General features: G+C 41.8%; 1 protein-coding gene across 7 annotated transcripts in view; it reads right to left on the bottom strand.

Annotated features, from left to right (window-relative positions):
- RREB1 (ras responsive element binding protein 1) overlaps positions 1 to 24,377 on the bottom strand; it is a 142,146-nt gene that overhangs the window by 14,511 nt on the left and 103,258 nt on the right. For 6 of the 7 annotated variants that reach the window (XM_034762264.1, XM_034762267.1, XM_034762269.1 and 3 more), the window contains 3 exons: positions 13,790 to 13,979; positions 8,498 to 11,249; positions 1,827 to 1,991 (listed from right to left, as the gene is read on the bottom strand). In XM_034762264.1, the coding sequence (XP_034618155.1) occupies positions 1,827 to 1,991; positions 8,498 to 11,249; positions 13,790 to 13,979 (3,107 nt within the window). The remainder of the gene's footprint in view (positions 1 to 1,826; positions 1,992 to 8,497; positions 11,250 to 13,789; positions 13,980 to 24,377) is intronic. The other variant, XM_034762265.1, reaches the window with a different exon arrangement.

The raw sequence follows: 24,377 nt of genomic DNA, 5'->3' as shown, positions 1-24,377 counted from the left end.
GAATGGCTAGTGCAGGAGAACAGACTGGGGCATGAGCTCAGGAGCTAGTGTGGTGACAGCATTGAGCCAGGGACTGAATGGGAGTGGGGGTGCATGGACACACGGGGATGGGGAAGGAGGCTGCAGGGACCCATCAGGATGGGGGCTGCAGGGACAGGGGCAGATGTGCCTGACTGAATGGGAGAGGCTTGGGATCAGCCAGGGTCTACATGGGGGAGGCTCCCCAACTCCCTAACAATCCTTCCCCCCCCCCCCCCCCCCAAGAAACCTGTTCCACACTTCTCCCCCCAACAACCCTCCAAGCCTTTGCACTGCCTCTGACGGGTGCAGGAAATACAATTCTATACTGTAATTTAAATGAATTCCTCAAAGTTCTTATTAATATGCCTAGTAAGGAATCTACTTGTCAAAAAACATACAGACATACTTGCTCACAGATATTTTGAAATAAATTATGAAAATAACTGAAACTGGTATGATTATATTGTGTTATTTTGACAAATAAAATATGCAGAATTTTGCAGAATTTTTAATTTTTTGGCACCAAATTCCCCCAGGAGTATCCAACACGGACGTTTATAGAGTATAGATCTGAACTTTATCTTGATTTTTAAGGCCCTAACAGCACAGGCCCAATAGCCTTGTTAAACAGGACAAACATAATTTACTTTGACAAAGTAGTGTGGACTGAACCAAATGGTACTAGAACAATCATGCACTGCCTAGACAGAGACTGAGGCTACACCACGCCTTTTTGAATAATATTCCACTTTGATTGCAACCACCCTTGCAACCCAGCCATGTTAGAAACCTCTTTGGTGACAACCAAGTTTAAAAACTTTCAAGCAGGGTTTTTAAATTCTGTTGTAGGGAGAGAACACAGAAGGCCTCAGGTCCTGTCTACACAATTTTATTCTGTCAGGGGATCATGTTATAACATGAAGTCCCCTTGATCAAGTTATGACATGGTTTGGTTCTGTCTGTGTAGTCAGGAACAAACCATATCACACCTATGACACCAAACTGTGCTATATAGCCCTGTAAAGGTAAGGGCTGCTAACATGGTTATAACACAGTGTAGTCCCATTTTGACAGGCAAGGCCAAATCATGTTGTAACATGTCCCCCAACATGGTAAAGTTTATTGCGAGGCTAGCACTTAGCAGGATCTGTATTACACCGTTTAAAAAGGGATTGCGAGGGATTCATATTCTGGTCCCTCTTCCCTTCATTACAGTACAACGCCATCTATCAAAGAATTGGTGGATATCGGAAATCCTCATATAAATGGGAATTCAGAAAAATGGAAGGAAGGTATGGTGCACCCTGATGCAACTGACTGTTGGTTAAATCAGGGTTCAGTGTAATAGGGTTGATTTGTAACTTTCATTAACAGGCTAATCAAAACCATGTCCCTTCTGCTGCTTTTAAATTCATTGCTACAACACAACTTCTATGAAACCTACTCAAAAGATTCCTGACACGGAAGCTCTCTTTGATGTATGTATGTACTTCACAATGAAGGCTCGCCCATGCAAACTACAACCAGTAGCATATTAAGCAATTTTCAGGCAACAGACTCACACAGCCATCTGCTTGGCTTCCTCTAAGTTCGGTCTCTCCTGTGTAGTCAACAGAAAAACTACTGAATAATTGCAACTACCCTTGTTCCTATCAGCTTGCCCTTTCTGAACAAACACCACTCCGCCCTCTGAAAGCTAACTAAAGCCTTGTGTCATGCAGCAATGTATTTGCTTCGTTTGTCTACAGTCTCCAAACAAATTAACACAACTTGTCTTGTTATTCTGAACAACCTGAAAGAACTACCTGTGCTATCATGAGATCCAGCATCACTTTCTTTAGAGTGGGGGATAAGCCCGTTTCTTCTCAGAGAGCAGTTGGCAACTCCATGTTTGCGCAAGAGGTGGCGTTCACAGTTAGATTTGGTAGAAAAGAAGACATCACATTTTTGACAGGGGAAGGGCTTCTGACCTGAAGCGGGAAAAAACAAAAATTTATCTATCTTTCTAATGTGTAATAAGACCCTCTCTGGTTTCTCGTTGGTTTGAGACCACATGTGATTAATGTGACGATTATTTTTCCCCTACAACTAAAATTCCATCCTATCCTGCCTGGGTGGATGAAGTTCGCTCTCACCTCCATAGTGTCCCAGGAAAACTACTACAACATACTAGTTGTAAGATCCTCAACAGAAGGATCTTTTCTCTGTGTGTGTTGCATCAGGCCTGCTGTGTTACGGGCCTGATGCAACTTCCCTCTGAAATCACTGAGGAGGTTTTTCCATTGACTTCAGCAGAAGCTAAATCAGGTCCTGTGTGAACAGCAATGATCATCTCTGCATGTTTGGAATAAGAATAACTAAAGGAGTAAACATAAAAAGCTAGAACAGCAAAATAGGACTGGGTATAGAAAGCTTTAAAAAAGCCAAAGCAAAAACAAATGCCATGCAATGGAATCAGAAAAACAGGCCTAAAAGATACCTCTCTGAAGAAGGAAGAGGTGGGGATGAGGGGTGTGTATAAAAGGAAATCAGCTACTGTAAGAAACCAAAGGGTAGCCTCATCTCCTTCATACAACGCAAACAATATGGTCACTTCCCTCACTTTAATCTTCCATAAGTTGGGTTCTGTGCTAATTAGCATCTGAATCTGTATTAGGCAATCATGTGTCACTTAAACAGCCCCATATCTCACAACTGAACTGTGGTAGTCACACAGCTCCCTCAGATGAGTTCTGCTTCTTTTCCTTTCTTGATTTTCTCAGTGTAAATTCAGCTTTCTGCAAGTGACATGGTACCACTGTCTATAGGCTGATAAGTTGCTCACTTCTTAGTTGGCCAGCTAATTATGTTGGCTGTAAAATTAAGACTTGAAATATTTATACCATCTTTGTCTCCACTTGTACTTGGCTTCTTTCCATAATCCAAATATAAAACAGAACTTCAAAGTGGAGGCCCTTTTGCAGTTTGCTGCACGTTAGCTCTGTGTTTTCCCATGTTTCTCTGTGTGTATGCAGTAGAAGGGTTAGTTTGGAATTAATTATTTGTAACTCAGCACCAGCTTCTCAGATCAGAATCTCCTGGCCATTTCTAACATGGAAAGCTTTCACACAGCCATCTTTGTATAAAACAGTCTAATATATTTACAGCAGTTACAACCTAAACCTTTTGTTCTTCTGACCTTCGCACAAACACACACATTAGACGGAGGTCTCAGGTCCTACCTACAAATCCTGCCTGTTGTGCAAAATGTACTCTCCCCCACCCCCTCCACACACACACCCATGTATTTTGCCAACATCAACTTAAACTAATAGATTAAAGAAAGATGGTTAGGCCTCAGAAGGGCCACACACTTTGGACTCCACAAAATAAGAACTTAAAAGCTGGACCATTCTCTCTCTCCCTCTTTTTTTTTTTAATTAAAAAAAAGTTTTGCATAAGAAAATGCAGGAAACCCTGGGTAATCCCTTTAATAGTAATGAGGATTTTTTCCCCAATGAACTCAAAAATGCTATTTCAAATAGACTCAGATGTGGCACACTTCTCAGAAGTTTGTCCAAACCCCCACATTTTATTTTAAGTCAGGTAGCAAATTACATGAAGAGACAATGTTTTGGCCTGAAGGCTTTTTCCCTGGCTTTAAATAACAAATTGTTCTAGCGATAGGATACCTCATGCTAGTAGGTACATTAACTTTTTTTTAGTTAAACTGATCAGGACTGAGCTTTTGAGTTTTAATTATTTACTTTTTCCATAAAGACATCATTGCTTGGCCTGAAGCTTACACATTTGATGCAAGACGACTCATTGTCGAACTCAGAAAGCAATGCAAAAGAACTACTGTCTGGGTCAGGCAATTTTTAGGGAATCTTCAATAGCATCTATTTAATACACAAAAAAAGGATTACGAAACAATTACAGCATAACATCAGAGAATTTCTTAACTTTTCTTAAACAGAATCAGCTCATGGTATTTTCAAAATTTATTTTGTTTTTCCATTGTCACCATAAGGGGGAAAAACATAATTACTATGACAAAGTGTAACAGTGAAGATATCAATTCAAAATTAAGTTATTAAAACAAAGAATTTTTAAAACCTAGTTACTTTTCTTTATTTGTGCCTTTATGTATTTCTCAGTGTGGACAATAAAAACAGACTTGTCAGTCTCATTTTATTTATAGTTGATTTCATTTCAGAATCTAGTGGTTACTTGGCAAGGTTTGCAAGTCAAAGTTTATTTGTTTAAAAAAATGCTTCTACCAGTAAGTCTTAGCAACATCTCACTGTTAAAACGTTAATGTCAAAAACTCATTTTTAAAAATCTAAGCCTTGGGCCAAATTTGACCTGACAGCATCCGTTAAAGAATCACTCAGGAAGGTTTTTAATGAGCACACCACTGATTTAAAATATATATGGTGAACCTGCTGTAGACTCGGGGGTCCAAATATACCAGATTTTTTTTTAACCATGCACTGCCCCACATGCAAGGAACGAAGTGAAATTAATCATCTCTGAGGCACCCTCTTGTTTGTTTCAGTTTACTATTGAAACACAGAGGAGGAAGACGGGGAGAAAAGCAGAGGGATGAGGGTGGGGAAAATAAAGTGAAGGGAGAGGACAACTCGAGGAAAATCAAATACAGTCAAGCAAAGAAGAATGAAGAAAGAAATATATTAAAAGGACAAGGGTTCAGATATACTCAGACACAGTGGTACAAGTGTACAGGTACCACTTCTGTGCTCTTCCACATCAGAGTATATCTGACCCACTGATGACTAACTGCATGCTGTGCATCGCAATACAAACCAATGGTATTTCATTTACAGGTCAAATACTTCCAGAGAAAAGTTCCGGGAGTCACAGAGGAGTACTGAGGTAGAGATGAGGAAGTGGAAGGAAGCTATATGGGATTTGGTAGTGCGAGGGATGGAGCAAAAAATGTGGGAGAAGATGACAGATGGGGAACTTAATGATGGGGTAAGGCACCAGCACTGAAGATGAGGTGATGGTGCTCCGGCAGTATGAAAGAGGAAGGGGCCAGCATGCATAGGATGGGGTGTCAAGAAGAACAGACTGTGTTTAGTTATTTTTTTAAAATAGGGCGGGGGGGGGGGGAAGGGAACCACATTTTAAAAATGAAAAACATATTCTGACCCTCCTTGGAAGAAATACCCCCAGTATTAAAAAGCATAAGAGACATATATTTTAAGTTTTTCACATTTGTATAATACACTTGCTTAATGTTGGCATGTGAACCCCAATTTAATGCTTGAAATGGTGGAGCTTTTCCTCATTAGGATACTCATTTGCTAAGCTAACTGGATAATTTAAACACTTAAGCCTGGGAACAACACAGATAAGTAACAGATGGGGAGAGGTTATTCACCACTTCCCCAACTAAATCAATCTCCATTATTTGTTTCACAACAGCTTATTACAGAAATATAAGAGGATGTGAGGAAGGGGACGTGGTGAGTGGCAAAAGCCAGGACTGTAGGCCTGACAAATGAGAATACAGTGCCAAGATTTCCCCCTAACTCCTTCAGATCTGTTGAGGCCAAAACCTTTAAGTGTCTCCTCCATCACTGTCCCAAGTCAGGGAATGCATAGCAAACTGAATAAAATATTCATAGTTTTCATGACAAGAAGGCTAAATAGACTTGCTCTGAAGTTTAACCAGAACTACCCAACACATTACAGAGTTCTGATCTGCGAGAGGGGCTTCGGGAAACTATCTTTTCCCAAACCACCTACTAACCTGTAGCTGTCCCCCTCAAGAATTCCCATTGCACAGCTTTTACTATATCACTTCTCTCTCTGGCACCCATCAATATTGTATCTACTACACCTGGCTCCCAACAATTTCTTCTATGTGGCCACACTTCTGACAGAAGGTCCCATTAATGTTTCAAAAGATTTACAGCTTGTTTTTGTTATTCACGACTGCCTTCCTGACCAGTACTTTATAGGCCTTCATATCTCACTCCTCCTTGGTCATTTCGTGTAGTCTCCGAGGCCTTGTCTACACTAGATTTTTCAGCTGTCAATTATGTTGCACTGGTGCAAAACCCCGAGTATAGGGTTAGCGTGCTAGTGTCACCCAGGCTAAACTGCACTAGTGCAAGTCATAGTTTATATCAGCAAACCACATCAACACTAGGGGTGTGTACCAGCACAGCTACACCAGTGTCACTACACTGATGGCTAAAATACTCAGTGTAGACAAGGCCAGAGTGTACCAGGATGAATCTGAATTGATTGTAACCATCACTGTAAGTGATGCCATCAGCAGAGTGGCTGCTCAGCAAGGAGGAGGATACTGGGCTAGATGGACCATTGGTCTGACCCGTCTGGCCATTCTTATGTTCTTTACCTATGCTGGGGATCTGCACCACTTAACGCTCTCAGTGGCCAGCCACCAACTTAGCTGTACTGGTGCAAGTCCCTAGGGTAGACAAGCAAAGCTGCTATATGAACTGATGGAGCTCATCCCCAGCTTGGAGTTAAGGTAAGTTCCACCAGTGCACATCATGGCTTATTGTGGTTTCCTCTGTCTACACTATGTGTCTGACCAGGGCAGATACTTTGGTGGCTAGTCATTGTCAGCTGTAAGCAGAGCAAACCCCAAGTGAAGACACATAGTGTTCTGTCTCACACACTGGATGCTGCTTTTCTGCTAAGGATGCATTTCCTCTTTGGAGGGTGGTGATTTAGAAGATGATTAAGAGAGACCTCAAACACCCCTTATCACTGAAAACAAGCTGTGTATTTAGCGAGACAAAGCAATTTGTTCTGTGCAAGGCAGAAAATAATAGCTTTACTGTTGTACGGGTGTTCTGCAAGTTACATGCTCATGTCACCCAAAGTGGACTGTAACAGGGATTGCTCTATGGGTCAGAGTCCCTTTAAATTGCTTAACTAACTTTTTCCAGCTCTTCAGTTTTCTCTCTTCATCAGCGACACAGTCAGTTATTATATTTTGCATTCTTTTCAAAATGGAGGTTAAACTTCCCTACAGTCTGTACAAGCAGTAAATGCCTTTATGAATCAACACTACTTGGTTAATATGCAGAATTCCCACAGGAGAGAGCATTGCTTACAAATAAATGCCCGTTACTCTTATTCTTTTTGATGTCAGGATTTGACATTCCTCAACACAAAAGCAAATGCTAAGAGCTTAAACTGCTATTTCTCCTCTTTAAATAAAATGAAAGAGAGACTAGGGGTCCAAAACTGCAGCTTCGCTTCTCTCTGTACACCGGATGAGAGTCTACTCATGGCTTGCTGCAATGCTAGTTGAAAAAGGAAAGTAAAAAGCAATGCAGCATTCACTACAGCATTATTTATTTGTTTTAAAGTGATAAACAAACAGATCGGTCTCCTCATAATGCCCTTGGAATATAAAAGTTTAATGTTATTTACACAGCAACACGAGATTAAGAAAAAGTTCCAAGGAATATACAGTAAGTCTTCTTGCTTCAGGGCATAAGCCAGCCTCCTAAATGTCTGGGGTTAGGAAGAAACATCCCCTATGGTGCAGGTTATTATGCAGCTGTTCATTATGATATTTCTTGCACCTTCCTCTGAAGCACGGGGTACTGACCACCCTGAGCAACCAATACTAAACTAGAGGGACCACTTCTTTGATCCAGGATGGCAGTTCCTACGATCTTGTTCTGCTATAGAGTTTTACATTTATTTGGTCTCAGTTTTAAATTTCCTTATATATTTACTAAACCTGACAAGATGCTAATAAAGAAAGGCAGCCAAACAAATAATCAACACATAAGCTCATCTTCAGAATAAAGTTAGAATAATTGAAAACTAGAGGGAAAATTCTCTTCCTAAGCACAACAGAAGAACACCACTGATGTCAACTGAGGCTACAACTACACAGTGATCTCGGGGTGTGATTCCCTGGCTTGTGTACACATACTTGCACTAACTCTCATTGAGCTAGCATGAGTATAAATAGCAGCAACAGAGGCACAACTGAGCCGTGCCGCGTACAAACTGCCCGGGTATGTACGTGGCTCAGCTGTTCCTCTGCTGCTACTACCACGAATATACTGCTATTTATACTTGAGCTAATGCGAGTATGCGTACGCAGAATCACACTCCTAGCTCATAGTGTAGACATAACCTGATTTGTGCCAGATCTGTACTACATGTAGGAGAGCAGAATTTACTCCTTGATATCCATGTACTGAGCTACAATACTGACAAACACCATAATACAGTGTTGTGTTTCCATACCCCAAAATAATGGGAATGGTTGAGAAGTCACAAAACAAAGAGCAAAACTATTCAGACTATAAACGGGGGAGATGAATGAATGAATGGATGACACCCTTCCCTCCCGTCCCTCCAGCTAACATGGTGCACTGAGTCTCCCAAGAAGTCAGAGAGTCTCTTTCAGGGAAAGTAAGCTCAGTGACTACAACCTACCCATTACAGCATGAGGTTCTCTTACCTGTGTGAGTGAGCATGTGGCGCTGCAAGGAACTCGCCCAAGGAAAGACTCGGGGACAATAAGGACAGGTGATTTTTTGCAGGCAGTTTGAGTAAGCATTCCTCTTTCCTCTCAGCAGCTTATCGTCGGCAGTTTCTCTCTCGTCTTCACTTGTGCCGTTTCTGTCAGCTTCCTCTTTGAAATTATCAGTGGACTGCAGAAATGGACTAAATTTATTAGTGTCTGTGGTAGCTAGCATCTTCTCTATGCTAGCAAACTCCCCGCTTGACTCCAGGTCCACACCACTGCTCGCTTTAGGCTTGTTTTTCGTTCCTTTCTTCCTACCTCTTTTCTTAGCCAATCCAGCATCAGCAACAGGAGACTTCTCTGGAACATTTGGATTGTACGCCTTCTGAGTAAGGTCACTGGGAAGGCTGGAATCTTTCTGGATAGCCATCGTGATTGTCGCTTTTGGTTTGGAGTTCCCTGATTTATCAGAACCAGCAGAGCTGCTGGCTGCCTTGGGACTGGAGTCTGTTACCTCTGTTTTCAGCAAAGCAGGAGCAGAAGACACAGATGAAATGATCTGGGCAATAGAAGCCAGAGGTGGCAGCTCTTTAGTTACCGGAGGCTTTGGCAAAAGAGGTGGTGGCTTAGGCCTTAAGGGTCGCAGCAAGCCAGGGTTGCCAAGAAGAGCTGGGGAAATGATTGGGACAGTCAAATGCAAGGGACCCTTCAGTGGCTGCGAATGTTTGAGGGCTCCATTTTTCTCCACGCTTCCGTTGGTACTGAAGGCCAGAGGGCACTGCTGACAGTTATAGAGCTTGTCACTATTCCCAGAAACTTGGTCTTGTTTCTTGGCTTCACTCTGGACATCATCTTTATCCTTCTTGAGGGCTTTGGGAATTGACAGGTCTATGGGCTCCATGGAACAGTCATAGTGAGACAAGGAAGAGGTGCCAAACAGGTTCTCCTGCTTCACTTGCACTGTGCTTAAGTTTTTGTTCTTTTGCGAGAAGTCTAAGGGCTCGTCAAAGTCCATCGGGAAATTATTTGCAGGTTCAAGTTTGATTGGAACATGAGAAGGTGCCCCCCGCAAAAAGCCATTCTGCGATTCCAGGAAAGACGTGATGGATTTGCGGTCCATGTAAGTGCTGTCCTCCAGTAGTGGAGGGTCTGGCTGGTTTTCCTGAGGACTGCAGTCCACTGCCAGGATGTAGTTCTCTATCTCCCTCTCTTGCACATGTAAGTGTTGCTTGAGGATATGGTGAATGCAGTTTCGCTTGGCTGAGAAGGCAGTGCCGCACTCTTTGCACTCAAACGGCTTCTTCTTCTGGCAGCCACTGTGAGTCCTCATGTGGATGCGCAGGGCGCGATAATGCTTGAGGTCCTCACCGCAGAATTTGCACACTGTGTCAGGGGAGCAGAAAGCATCCACCATCTCCGCCGCATTGCTGGTGACATACTCAATGTTCTTTTCTATGTCCTTCCTGGTCACTTTGAGGTGCTTTTTGCGCAGGTGCCTCTCACAGTTGGCTTTCACTGTGAAAGGGTAGTGGCAAATTTTACAGATGTACGGCCTCTCTCCACTGTGTGTTCGCAGGTGCCGAATCAGTGCTGCCTTGTCAGCTGCAATGTATTCGCAGATGTTGCACTGGTAAGGGGAGATGCCCAAGTGAGAGCGAATGTGAGCCCTCAAGACACCAGAGAAGGCGAACACCTGGTCGCAGAAGCGACACGGGTACAAGACTTTCCTCATTGCTGGTGCTTTCTTGTTTGTGGCCCCCGCAATGATGGCCTTGAGGTCCCCTTCTGTGACCTCTTGCTTGATCTTGGCTTCCATACTCAAAGGCAACAGGGCTTCTATGATACTATCTTGTTCCAGCTGGGTTTTCATTTCGTGCTGACTCAGTGGCTCTGTCTTGGGCTGAGGGAACAAATGTGAAGAAGGACTGGATTTGTTTCCTGATTTGGACTGCGTAAGGTGAGCCCTGGAAGCGGACTCCACAGAGTTTTTGATCAGCCTCAGTGGCGGCGGGGGAAGGCTTGGACTGATGCACCCAGGCGAGGCTTGCTGTGCACTGATCAGTGGAGGCGGCGTAGAGGTCGCTACGACTGTTCGAGGAGCCACCAAGGGCTTTGGCTTTAGTGGAGGCATATGCTTGAAAATAGACTGCACAGGGATAGGAGGTGCCTTAGAAAGTGGCGGAAGACTTATCTGAGGAGGAGCTGAAGAAGCCATCTTCAAGATCTGCTGAATGTCGGCCAGTTCAATGGCAGACTCGTTGGAGATGGGTTTGACCACAATACTGCTGTCGGGCTGAATGATAAAGCCCTTCTGGAAAGGCTGCAGCGACAGGAGCTTCATATTCTCTTTTGTAGGCGGAAGGACAGAAAAAGAACCTCCCATGGAAGCAGCTTCCAGAGCAGACATGTTCAGCAGGCTAGTGCTGCCAGGTTCCTGAGGTAGGTTACTCTTCAGTGTTCTAAGCTGCATGTCTTGGACCTCATCTTGCATAACCTCCTCCTGTTTGACAGGCTTGATGTCTTTGGTGTGCTGTAGGCCCAAGGACGCCATGTAGACTTTCTGGTCTGGGTTCTCACCAGCTGGGGTCTTTACCTGCGGTTTGTGCTTTTCTTTTCCCTGATCAACCATATGGGTTTCTGTGTGCAGTTTGAGTGCCGAATGCATGGGGAATGCCTTGTTACATGTCTCGCAAATAAACCGATGAAATTCACTGATGCATCTTCGCAGATTCGTTTCACACCAGACCTACAAGATAGCCACAAAATAATGTAACTGACCTAGTATTTGAATTAGAAAGCCTAAATATCAAACAAGCCTTATGTTTCTGCAGAAAAAGAAAACAAATTTCACTTCTCCCCCTCTCAAGAGATTGCAAATTTTATGGCAAACTTTCTTCTTTTCCAGTGTAAACTAACCTTTTTCAGAACATGAAGGTTATTTTTTTTTTTTCAAAATATCCCTTTATATAAACAATCAAATAATATCCATCAGAAGTTAACAAGTAATTTTATTAACAAAAGAGAGAAATTTAAAAGGGGGAAGGGGGACAAACAAGAGGAAAGAGGTTTACAGCAAGTGAAGTTTATGTAAATTTATTGTAAAACACCTCATAGGGGAACATATTTAAATTCATGCATACTTTTATTAAGGTATGTGTGAATTAAACGTAGCCCTCAGGCTACTCTCATGTTGCTAGTATTGCCCGTGTGTGGTCCAAAGTTTGTCCACGCCAGGCTTATTCCAGGACATCATTTGCAAACAGACAGAGGGCTAGCACTATGTTTACAGCATCTACATTTTTGTTTATTCTGGTATCCTCCAGGGTTTGCAACTCAGACAGGCAGGGTTAGCAAAATGATGTTTCTAAAAAGACATGTTTATTATGCCCAACAACTCATCGCCCCTTAAAGAAAGATAAATCCTATGCAGAATCCTGGAGAATGCTTAGATTACATTTTTGCATACCTAAAATCATATATGTGTGTGTGTGTGTGTGTGTGTGTGTGTGTGTGTGTGTGTGTGTGTATAAAATATCTTATACATGTAGTGGTGATAATTATGTGATAAACTGCATTAATATGAACCTGTGACTACATCATCTGCTTTCTGCCTACTAATCCAGCTGTTTCAGGACTAAATCTAACTTTTCAAACTCCTGAGCAATTTAGTAATAAAAATAATAAAATAAACCAACCTGCCAAAAAATATTCCCTTCTTTCCTGAATATGGAATTCCTTCATAAAAACCATACCAATCTGAGATGCAGATTGGGATAGTTATACACAGTCCTGAACCAGTGATAGAATTTAGGTCTAGTACAGGGGTACGCAAACTTTTTGGCCCGAGGGCCACATCGGGGAACAGAAATTGTATGGTGGGCCATGAATGCTCACAAAATTGGGGTTGGGGTGCAGGAGGGGGCGTGGGCTCTGGGGTGGGGGTGAGAGGTTTGGGGTGCAGGAGGATGCTCCAGGCTGGGATCGAGGGGTTTGGAGGGCAGGAGAGGGATCAGGGCTGAGGCAGGGGGTTGGGGCTTGGGAAGAGGCTCAGGGGGTGCAGGCTCCGAGCAGTGTTTACTTCAAGCGGCTCCCGGAAGCAGTGGCATGTCCCTTCTCCAGCTCCTAGGCGGAGGCGCGGCCAGGCGGCTCTGCATGCTGCCCCATCTGCAGGCACTGCCCCTGCAGCTCCCATTGGAGCGTGTAGGATCTGGAGAAGGGACATGCCACTGCTTCCGGGAGCCACGTGGCGTGGCCCCGACCCTGCGGCCTTGGGGCCGAGCCGCGTGGTGCGGCCCTGACCCAGCGCCCTGGCCAGAGCAGGGCGAAGCCGCGTGGTGCGGCTCGTGGGCCAGCTTAAAACAGCTCGCAGGCCGGATGCGGTCTGTAGTTTGCCCACCCTTGGTCTAGTATCTTGCAACCCGCCAGAGCTAGAAAACAGAGATTAATCCCACTGGGAAGGAGAGATTACCAACTTCCTAATGGGGCACTCACTGAACCTGGATGGTCCTGAAGTATTGGACTTTTAAGTCAGGACCTTTCAGTATACAAAATTCTATTTCAGGACTTTTTTTGAGAGGCACTGTAAATATATTAATTTTAATTTTCTTCTCCTTGTGAGCCCTCTCCACTTGGACACATGGTAATTAAGGCAGGTGGGCTTGGCAAGTAGAAGGATATAAACAAGATTTCCAGTGCAAAATTTTACAACTCAAAAATATTTACAAAATGCTTTTTCTGTGAATTCTGTAGTACGTTCAGAATTCATGCAGATATGGGGGTAGTGTAAAGATTTTATAGGCACACATTTGGGGGAACTGTCTAACCTCACCCAAGGCATCGCCACGCACAAGTAATATAAATTTCACAAACTGACAAAACTTCTATACCACACCAAAATGTACATATGAAGAGCAGAGCAAAGCCCATCACGTATTCCCGACTCTATCATGTGTCTTTTATAGGTCTTTTAAATGTGGAACAAAACTAATTTTTTGTTTGGGGCACTGGGAGGAGGAACAGAGATTAATTTTTAACAGCCCAAAAAGTTTTCCTTTAAAAAATTATTATAAAAAACCTTTAACAAACTAACCTAAAAGGCATCCTCCAAGACGCCACTTGAGATCTAACATTGAGAGGAAAACTGTGGAATCTAAAAAGGTTGAATATGTTCTATAGCTTTCCACAAAATATTCTACAGCTAGTCCCTGCATTACCCAATACAAAATCCTTCAATTAATTCAACAGATAAGCGTGGCTGCGATTTTCAGAGCTAGGGATATAGAATACCTGAGAAATGCGGGGGAATTTCCTACAGGAGAAGTCTGTGAATCCCAAATCATGGAAGCCTGCTGGAATTGAAGGATTGTTCTGAATGAAAGGCTTTCCCAATGGGTCTCTTGGAAGCTGCTTGTGAATAACTGCATTATGACGCAGCAAACCCCGATGAGTGCGAAAGGTAATACAACAAGTGTCACACCTGGAAAAAAAAGAACATAGTAAAAAATCACAGAGTGTAAGGAGAATAGTCATCTCTTTACGCTGGACACGGTATCTTTTCTGTGATACTAACAACTTGGTAACAGTAAATAAAGTTGTGGCCCATAAAATGCTTAGCAAAACAAACAGGACAGTTTTTAATCACGATCACTTTCTACCAGCTTCTGGCTAGTACAGTAAGTTCACGGGAAGTTCAAAGAATGCAGCACATGTAACCTGAATGTCACATGTTAACGGACAATTAAGAGGGACTGGGACCACAGCATGCTGACACTGTTTCCATTGGCTCAAACAATCTACTTCAATAGCTTTATGTTGTTTAATTTAAGTACAAATTCTGGGACTCCAGTGCTGTAAACATCTTAAAATCGTAGTGGTGGGGAAGGAAGAGATGAGAAGTCAAACTCAAGTCAGCAAGCACCAAAAATCATATACAGATAGCCTTTTTAATTATTGTTCACTGTACTACAGAATTTCTATTGACCCTATAAACAAACTTCTATGTATGAAATAGCAGAAACTGTTTTATACTCCATATCATTGTTGTACTTTCATTGGTTTTCCTATGTAACACCACCTCACACTTCCTTTTACATTAGAGCAGGGATCGGCAACTTTTGGCATGAGGCCCTCCAGGGCCAGGACAGTTTGTTTACCTGCCGTGTCCGCAGGTTTGACCAATTGCGGCTCCCACTGGCCATGGTTTGCCGTTCCAGAACAATGGAGGCTGCAGGAAGGACGGCCAGCACATCCCTCGGCCTGTGCTGCTTCCTGCAGCCCCCATTGGCCTGGAACAGTGAACCACGGCCAGTGGGAGCTGCGATCAGCCGAACCTGCAGATGCGGCAGGTAAACAAACCAGCCCGGCCCGCCAGGGGGCTTACCCTGGCGGGCTGCGTGCCAAAGGTTGCTGATCCCTGCGTTAGAGTATAACCTCTTTGGAAAAAAGCATCTGAAGCAGATTCAAAAAAGTCTCATATCATATACACACACCTCTCATAGTCAATTATCCCAAAGACTGATCAGGAGTGAACACATTTTGATACCATACCCACACCAAACAGCAATATTTGCAGAACCCTGACTTGCACTATAAATGTCACATTTAAAATTCACAGATTTCAGAATACAGCAACATTTAGACAGCATGCTAAGATCAAGTGTAAACAACTTGATTAAATATATGGTATCCTAGATTTATACCATAAAGAAGAATTCAAATCTCAACACTGTAAATACACCTCTACCCCAATATAACACGATCCGATATAACACGAATTTTGATATAACGCGGTAAAGCAGCGCTCCGGGGGGGGGAGGAGCGGGGGGGAAAGGGGCGCTGCGCACTCTGGCGGATCAAAGCAAGTTTGATATAACGCGGTTTCACTTATAACGCGGTAAGATTTTTTGGCTCCCGAGGGCAGCGTTATATCGGGGTAGAGGTGTAGTAAGCAAAACATTCTCATTGAATTCAAACAAAGACAGATCACTTCTGTCAGCAGTACCTTGCTGCTATACTGTCAACTTTGCATTAAGGTGTCAGTTTCACAGAAACAAATGCCAATGAATAACAGTAATTTAAACTCTGACAGTGGAAATTTTATTAGTAATATTTGTACATTAAACCCTATTCTTGCATTCCTGCTATGCTGTACTCCAGAGTGAGGTTTTCTGCAATAAGAGACTTACCCACAAAACAAACAGTGTTCAAGTCATTTGTCCCTTAAACTGCTCATAAGAAGAATTTTTTTGACATCCGCCATTACTAATACTGCAGAATCCCATTAATAAAAAAGTGTTTTAAAAAAAATCACTAGCTGGTCTTCTAACCTGATTTCTGCTACACCTTACGTAAATGCATGGCAGTTTTACTGAAAGCACAGGAACTGTCTTCAAGGTAAGAAAACATCCTGCAATTGGAGAGAGCTTCTCTGACAAAGTCCTGAAACAGTCCCCTTCTCTCCTGACCCCTAACTCACTGCCATTGGTGCTCTTTTTATCACTCTGCAAACTTTCATGGAACTTTTTTTTTTTTAATTCTTCTCTGAAAATAAAGAGATAACCAAGTCACCCACAAAGTAGCTGACCTCATATTCCCCAAGTGCTGAAAGAAACGAGTGTGAAGTATATGTAACACTGCTTTTGTTATCATCCTGTGTAGAAGGATAGGACATGATTATTACGCTCTTGAGCTTTAATCTGCTTTATCTCCTCTGACAGTTCACTTGCATATTATCTTAATAATTACTGCCAGGGTACTGTCTGCATTCAATTAAATATGGAATCATGCACATTTACAAAGCAATTGTTTACTTCAAGGGCTCTGATAAATGTGATGACAACCTTTGGTCATGCTAGAGAAATACCTATGTGTTAGAGTTCTTAATATCATAATTTGCAGCTGTTCTGTTAATAGGTCTGTGATACTTGTTATTCTAAGGGTACGTCTATACTTACCTCTGGGTTCGGCAGTAAGCAATCGATCCCGGAAGTGCTCGCCATCGACGCCGGTACTCCTGCTCCGCGAGAGGAGTACGCGGAGTCAACGGGGGAGCCTGCCTGCCGCGTGTGGACCTTTGGTAAGTACCTTTAAGTTCGAACTAAGGTACTTCGACTTCAGCTAAGTTATTCACGTAGCTGAAGTTGCGTATCTTAGTTCGAACTGGGGGATTAGTGTGGACCAGCCCTAAGATGTAAAGCTTTGTCCTTTCTTTAAAAAAAAACAAAACAAAACACCAGAACAAACTCCATGTGTGAGACCACATGGGAAGGAGGGCATCAAGGGTTAAATAATTACCAAAGGAACTTGTATAAACATAGAGGCATAAACTCTTAGAAAGGATGACATGTCAAACATGAAAGCAAAGAGTGTCATCAGTAACTTTCCATGGTGCCGGAACAGAGGAATAAACTTTGAAGTAGTGTATGTATTATTACATATGGTTCCATGGCTTGTAATACAACCTAGCTACTTTGAAATTAATGTTAGTCTGATCAGAAAGTTCATTCTGCCATGTCGTCTTATTATTTATTTGTACTGTGGTAATGCCAATAGTCTCCAATCATAGATCAAAGCCACAAACCCACAAGTTTGATAGAAGTAAATTTTGTTTTCTATACACTCTAACCTTTCAGATGCATATATCCTAAAGCACATTTTATAAAGGGATGAGTTAAATACAGGTAAGAGATGTGCCTGGAGGCAAACATGGCAGCTATTATGCACTCTGTAATAGCTCTGACCCAGCTCTTTGCATTAAAATCTGTTTTACTGAGAGGCAAGAAACACAGAGCATAGAGTTCCCTTTTAGTATTTTCAAATGGTGCCATAAATTCTTGAACTACCAGCTGAACAAACTAAATAGGAATAAAAGGGTCTTCTCTCCATTTAACATATCATCTGAAAGACAGCTAATGGAGCAGCATTGCCTCAGACAGTACCACAGCATCTGGACAGAACACAGAGTTCTAGAGGGATGATGCACTGCAGTCCTACCATCTTATGCCCACTCTGTGTATGATCTAGATCGGCTACCGTTATTCTGTCCTTGTTAGATTTTAGAGGTCTTGTCAGAAACAACACTCAAGAGTCTTTCTTTGAGCAGAGTCCGGGTAGCTGTCTGTGCTCTTACGCCACCTACAGTTTTAAGGATTTGCTAGTGTTGCCTCAGGTTGGCAAGAAACCTGGTTGAAAAATGGCAAATGTTTTCCATTAAATATTAAAAAGAAAAAAAAATGTAGAAAAAAAAGTTTGGATTTTCACAACTGAATTTTTTTGTTCCCTTCCTTCTTCCATCCTGCTGGACAGGGAGAGAAAGAGGAAAGAAAAAGGTCACGTGATTTTTTATTTGGTTGGAAAATGCTTTTTGTTCATTAAATGTTTTGACAAAAATTTCATGACCAGCTCTAGTTGGCAGGTAATACTGCCATTGCTATGCTGGGCCCGAGGGTGTATAAATCACTGTCCCTTGACTGAACATCTTAAAGCAGTATTGGAGCTGTATGAGACAGTCAATACAGTGGAGACAAAGGCATGCCCTGCTCTCCTCCCTCAGATGCAACATACAGATTATCTTGTGGTTCAGACTCCTACATCTCACAGACAGAAACAAAGGTTTAGGCAGTGAGTCAGAGAGGAAGGATCTCAGGATTTAAATCGCATAGTGTAGTGAATAAAAATTCTGTCTCACACTCAACACCTGTTGACATGGCTTCAGCTTAGAAAGCTGAAATAAAACCGTCAGGAAAAGCCATCACCCAGAAACTTTTGGAACAGCCTCTATCAGCCAGAGACACTTAACTCCAACAGGCCACTCCTAATGCCTCCCAGCTAACTCTTGGCACCTTGTTTCTAAAATGCTCTCCAAGGACAAAGGAGGTCATTGTAAATCCATTCCTGATGCAGAGCGATGCAGATAGAGCTGTAGGCTCTTAAGGTCTCCCAGGATTTGCAAACCTCACTTGGGCTTGTCAGTCTTCATTACAGATTCAATGTATAGCCATTTTGCCCAACATTGTGTGTGACAGTTTTTTCATTAAGTGCCAAGGACCTCTGAGCTCTTTGTGTACAATTAATTTAGCTTTCAATGCAATGGCACTACAGCTGTACAAATGAATGCCAATTCTATGACAAAGACATACAGCTATTGCTATACTTTATATTGTAACTGATAAGGGAAGTTTCATATTATACTGGTGAATGGTCAATAACATACTAAATATCTTCATATTATTCCATTTTAAAATAAGTTGTCATGCTTGACAATACACCACACTGTAAATGTGTTTATTTTTTTTACTTATTTTATTTGTTTAATTTAGGAAGCCAGGCCTTTATCTTCTTGCTTTATGGATAGCATTATCTTTCATCTTTTAAATGAAAAACCACATACAAATACAATTTTTCTATCTGGAAATCATATTCCTAAGAAGCAAAGAAAATAGTTTAGGAGAACGCTTAACATTTTTTTAAATCTGTGCTTAATGGCTTTGGAAAGAGCATGAAAAGTCTGACATGTCAAACAAAGCATTTGAAACATATGGCAAATGTCACAATGAATAAGAAACCCATTACAATCTAACAAGTATGCCCCATGCCCATTGCCAAGTCAAATAAGGATGGGATGATTACCTAAAACACAGATAGAAGTCCATGAAGGATTTCAGTGGTGCGACACCTGAACATCTGAAGGAGGTAAAGATGTTGTATTTGCAAAACAGGTTTCTAGCTGTACTTGATGTAGGCTGGAATTGTTTTAGAATTTCCTAACATGTGCTGTAGTTTTCTATAAATATGAATGCAAAGTGAACTTTTTCTTCAACTAGAGGCAACTAAGCGAACAAGAAAAAAGAATAGTTGCAGTGAATCTGTGACTGTTTCATAATGGGCCTCATTTTCAATCACCTTGCACCTTGTGCTGTCATTCAGATCTATGCAAAGTGAGTGTAAAACACTAACTTTCTGATCTGGTAGCATTTTGTACTCACTTTACATTGGTGTAAAATGCTAGAGAGGGGAGAAACAGGCTCCAGACGTTACAGGTGCCAACCCCTAATGTAGATGTGAAACACCAATGTAAACTGGGGTTGACTTGGAGCTTAATCCCTATCTCTCTGCCAATGCAGCACATCTACATTATTACAGTAGGGGTTTGCAAGAGTAGTCACACTGGTGCAAATTATCTTAATGTAAACAAGCCCTAAATTTACAAAGGTGAGGAAGAAAATGTATCATTTAAAGGAGAATGCTGGTGTGGAAACAATAATTAACATATAAAAACACTTTAATGTCCTTTTGAGAAGTAGTCAACTCTGGGTAGCTTGCTCATGAGGCAAGCCAAGATGTGCAGCACTTATGACTAAAGTACATATGCGAAAGAGGTTTACATAAGCAGGGCCCAGTCATTATCTTATTCTCTGGGCTAATTCTAATTTGTCAGCAATGTAAATAACTTTTTAAAAATGGAATGGCTCTCTCTAAAACAAGATGCAGAATCACCTTTATGTGTAGTTCACTGTAATTTTTAAGTAAAGGACTGTACAGGCAAATAGCAGATGCCTCTTACAATTTTCAATTTCAGTAGTCAATGTCTTTCAAATTCTGAATTATTATACCTCTACCATTCTGTTATTGAGAAATTAAAATAAATACTAGCCTCTGCTTTACGTAAGACCTAGATAAAAGCAATGTTGAAATGTTCCAGAAGTTTAAGCTTCTGGATCTATCGCAGAAGATGACTAAAAAGTAAAATTCTCAGAGCTGTGTGGATCAAAAAAAGGCTGTTGTGCAAATATGGAAGCAAACAAAAGCTACGTTAATTTCCAGTTTCCATTTAAAGCAGATTTTTAAAATGCATGACAATTTTTTCCATATCAATTTTGCTCTTTTCTAGCCAATATTTTAAGTGACTGTCACAAACAAAATAAATTAAAACAAACTAGCTGTAAAAAACAGTCTATGACAGAAACCTTTAACACAAAACTACACTGATAAATCATCCAGCTCTCTCATTTGAATCCCCAATGTGTCAGTATTCTTAAGTTTAAATTCACATGGCATTGCTCCGTTTTCTAGTTCACATCATCCTTAGGATTAATGCCATCTTTTTTAAGGACCAATGCAAAATACTGTGCTGGCATTTTACAAAGACAATGGAACAAGGTAGAGAGGTTATGGAAGGAGGGCGGGGGGAGGGAGGAAGAGAGAGAGAGAGAGAGAGAGAGATTACGCCTTCTCAACTAATTTCTTACTCCAAATGCAGAGGTGGGGAAAGGAGTGCAGGGGCATCACAGTTCTATCACTGATCTTTTCAACTGTGGAGAAGGCTGTAATAATCCCCCCCCCTTTTTTTTTTTTAATTTAAAATTTTCACATTTTGTTTGTAAAGTTCTTATCAAGTGACAGACATTCCTTCTTGAAAGGATTTCATTGTTCACATGTTACTTCTCTTGCCTCCTCTTCCAGGGAGAGATGGGGTAGAAGAAGAATGAACTGGTTTATGCTCTTTTTTTAGCTCCACCCAGTTCCAGACATTCAACTCCTTTCTGGACAACCCCCTTCCCTCCCCTGCCTTCCTACCCACAGCCCTGAGAAATGATGTCAAACAGCTGCTCTAATCTCTTCCAGTTGCTGGTAGACAGAGTGATGGAACAGCGGCAGCTCTCTGACAACGGCTGCTGTCTCCCACTCAGCTACAGTCACAGATGTCTAACACATACCTTCTCCCATTCTCTACCCTTCCAACAAGACAACTCCATTTTTTTCAACCCAGACTCAGTGCGGTGTGAACACAGAGCAAGAGCCTGACAAGTCTCCTTATGTAAGGGTTAGTACAAAAGCTGTACATTACAATACTACACCTGCAAAATCTGCACAGAGCATAAGGCTGAAGAGAGAGACTTCCCTTGTATAACATGGGAGGTTTCTGACATAGCAGACTAGGCCTCTGATGCAAGCAGCTCTAGTTAAGTCAACAAAGGTGGGGCTTTTATTTTAACTTTTCCCTCATTCTCCATGGCCTGGTCTCTTTTGCTTTTACTTCTTCTCCTTCCCTTCAACCTCCTTCTCTCTCACCCCCCCCCGATAAAACGAAACAAAAAAACCAACCCCCACCCCCCGACCTTGGATGCAGTAAGGCTGGAACCATTTCATCAGACATTCTATTTATAGGATGATGCTTAGCAAGGGCACAATGCTATGTACATTCCGAACACTGCACATTACTCTTGCAGTCTGGACCAATGTGTAGAAGCGTGTGCAGCTCTGATATAAACCAGGGTGACGTTCCAAAGACAGTATTTTAGAACTTGCTGGTATGCCGCAGAGTTAGTTTCAGCATTAATATATCATGACTCCCATACTCAAAGTAACTCAGGTGAAGCTGACCATTACCAGATAAAAATCACAAGTTACTTTCTGAACAGATTACTCTGTTAGTTCTTGACTTTCTTCCCCACCCTTTTCAAAAATAAGGGGGAAGGACCTCACATTTCTGGCAGCAACTTAATGAATTCTGTTTTCTAGCAAATGACTGATTTTTGTAACATCAAGACAGATTCTGACATCTCTACTTGGGTAGAGATGTGCCTCAGTCTGCAAGTGGCCTCACTGATTTCAATGGAATTATTTATGGAGTAAGGTACTACTTAGCATGAATAAGAGGAGACAGAATATGGCCCACAGTTATTTGTGCAACAAAAAATGTAGCTCATTTTCTTATAATTAAGTTTATAACTTTGGCCCTAGAATCATAGAATATCAGGGTTGGAAGGGACCTCAGGAGGTCATCTAGTCCAACCCCCTGCTCAAAGCAGGACCAATCCCCAACACAAAAAGATAAGCATCAAGAAAGCTGCTTGACAGAATCACAGAGCTAGAGCTACATCTGACCAGAAACAATTTTGATCAAATTTTAAAAAAAACTACTACAAATGTACCAAATTTATAGGGTTCAGCACCAAATGGCCACAAAAAATCTTCATTTGCACAACACACAGATGGGTAAATGTATAGACGTGCCTATGGGCACAAAATGCAATTTTACCTCTTGCACCCTCCTTTGAAAATCCAGTCCTTTGTGTATCACAATGTTCCTTTCAAATACCCAGTAGTTGCATATTTTAAAAAGCTTTTGCAGAAATTAACAAAGGATATTTGCTACAGAAAAAGGCCCATATAAATGTTCTCTCTCACTACATTACTTAGGAAGGAAGCTCATCTCTCTCCAAGAGCTGGTCTACACTAGAACAGCTCTCTGTTGATGAGAACAGGTGTCAGCACTGGGTGCAGCTGAACCTGTACTGAACATGGCTTGCCCTTGTCTGTACTTGCAGCCAAACCATGCTTAGTACCTGTTCAGCTGCTCCCCTGCTGATGCTGTCACTAGCACCAAGTAGTCTTTTTAATGCAACAAACCCTGGGAGATGGGATGGACTAGCACACTAGACCTGCTATACCAGCCTCAACCCCTTCCCCCCCCATACAAAGCTCCTTTCTGTAGTACACTCAGCACGTCATCCTGTTTCTATTCTCGTAACCAAGCTAGATATTCAACACGCTGTGACATCCTACACAGCTTCACATAGGGGATGTCCTCTCTGCATCCACTCACTGTCTGATATCCTATCCAGCAGCTTCAGATTCCCAGGCTCACAGCACAATGAGATCCCTGATGTGACCGTGCAGTCTCTATGTCTGAGCAGGACTCAAGTGCTCTGAAGAATTTCCTCATTCTCTTTTAAATAAAAACACTAGAGTGCACTGTAGCTAAAATCCTAGTCTGTTCTGACAAATCAGCACAAGGACAGATGCTCTAATAAACCTCACCCTGTTTTATTACTCAGTTTTATTTTATTTAGTCAGTGAACAGATGCATTCTCCAGCTTGGTTGCATGGGGTTTTGTTGTTGTTGTTGGTTTTTGTTTGTTTCCTTGAGATCATTAGGAATTACTTTCTGCCACAGTTTATTGTTTGCTTACAGGACTTACCAGTATGAAGGCAGACTCTGATCTCAATCACATGGGTGACTCAAATCAGCTCATTGGAGTTACTCTGGATTTAAACTGGTGTAAAGGACATCAGAATCTGGTTCATTGTTTCCATCAGCAGGACATTGTTTAAACTCTCCAAGCAAGCAGCTCTTGTGACAGAACAGGATGCCAGTGAATTGAACTGACAATGGCATGCAACTGACCCCTTTGGCTTAAAGCCTTTAGCTCCACCCTGTCTAGTAGCCGTTACTAGACTAGGTTAGGTAAACTATTCTCACTAATGCAATTTAAAATGCTGACTATAATTACAAAGGTGGAATGGCAGGGTTCTTAACTTGCTAAAACCAGAAGGAAGGAGTCTGTGGGTGCATCTATGCTAGAATATTTCATATCTGTCCTCCAGCACTTGGCAATAGTGTATGTCCTTGTGTATGTTGGGCTCCGGATTATTCAGCAGAGTGTTATGAAAGTGATTTTCAGATTTACAATGTGCTGAAAAGGCTTGGACCTGATTTATGCTTGCACTGGTACTAGAAAACAGGTATGAAACTTTATAGTGTTACACAGAGCACGCGTCTCTGGTATTGCACGCTGCTTCAGGTGGCATGTAAGCAGACAAACAGAACTTTGGGTCTTGGCAAATATGTAAATTATTTCCATCAGCATTTTGTTTTCAAATGCATTTATTTTGTCATTTTTAAGTCTACAGATATATCCTACATAAATATAGATGATTTGTGATCTTAAACGAGTCTTTTTTTTGTTGTTTAAAATCATTTCAGTGCACTTTAAGAAAATCCTACAATTCAGTCTCCTGGCTAGTTTCTCTCTTGGTTGCTGATTAAAGGGTCTATCATAAAAAAAGGGCAAAAATATACTGCTGTAAATGT

This window comes from Trachemys scripta, chromosome 2 (genome assembly GCF_013100865.1).
Source record: "Trachemys scripta elegans isolate TJP31775 chromosome 2, CAS_Tse_1.0, whole genome shotgun sequence".
Classification (NCBI taxonomy): Eukaryota; Metazoa; Chordata; order Testudines; family Emydidae; genus Trachemys; species Trachemys scripta.
Note: the sequence above shows the minus strand (reverse complement) of the source record. Positions and strands in the feature narration are given on the sequence as shown.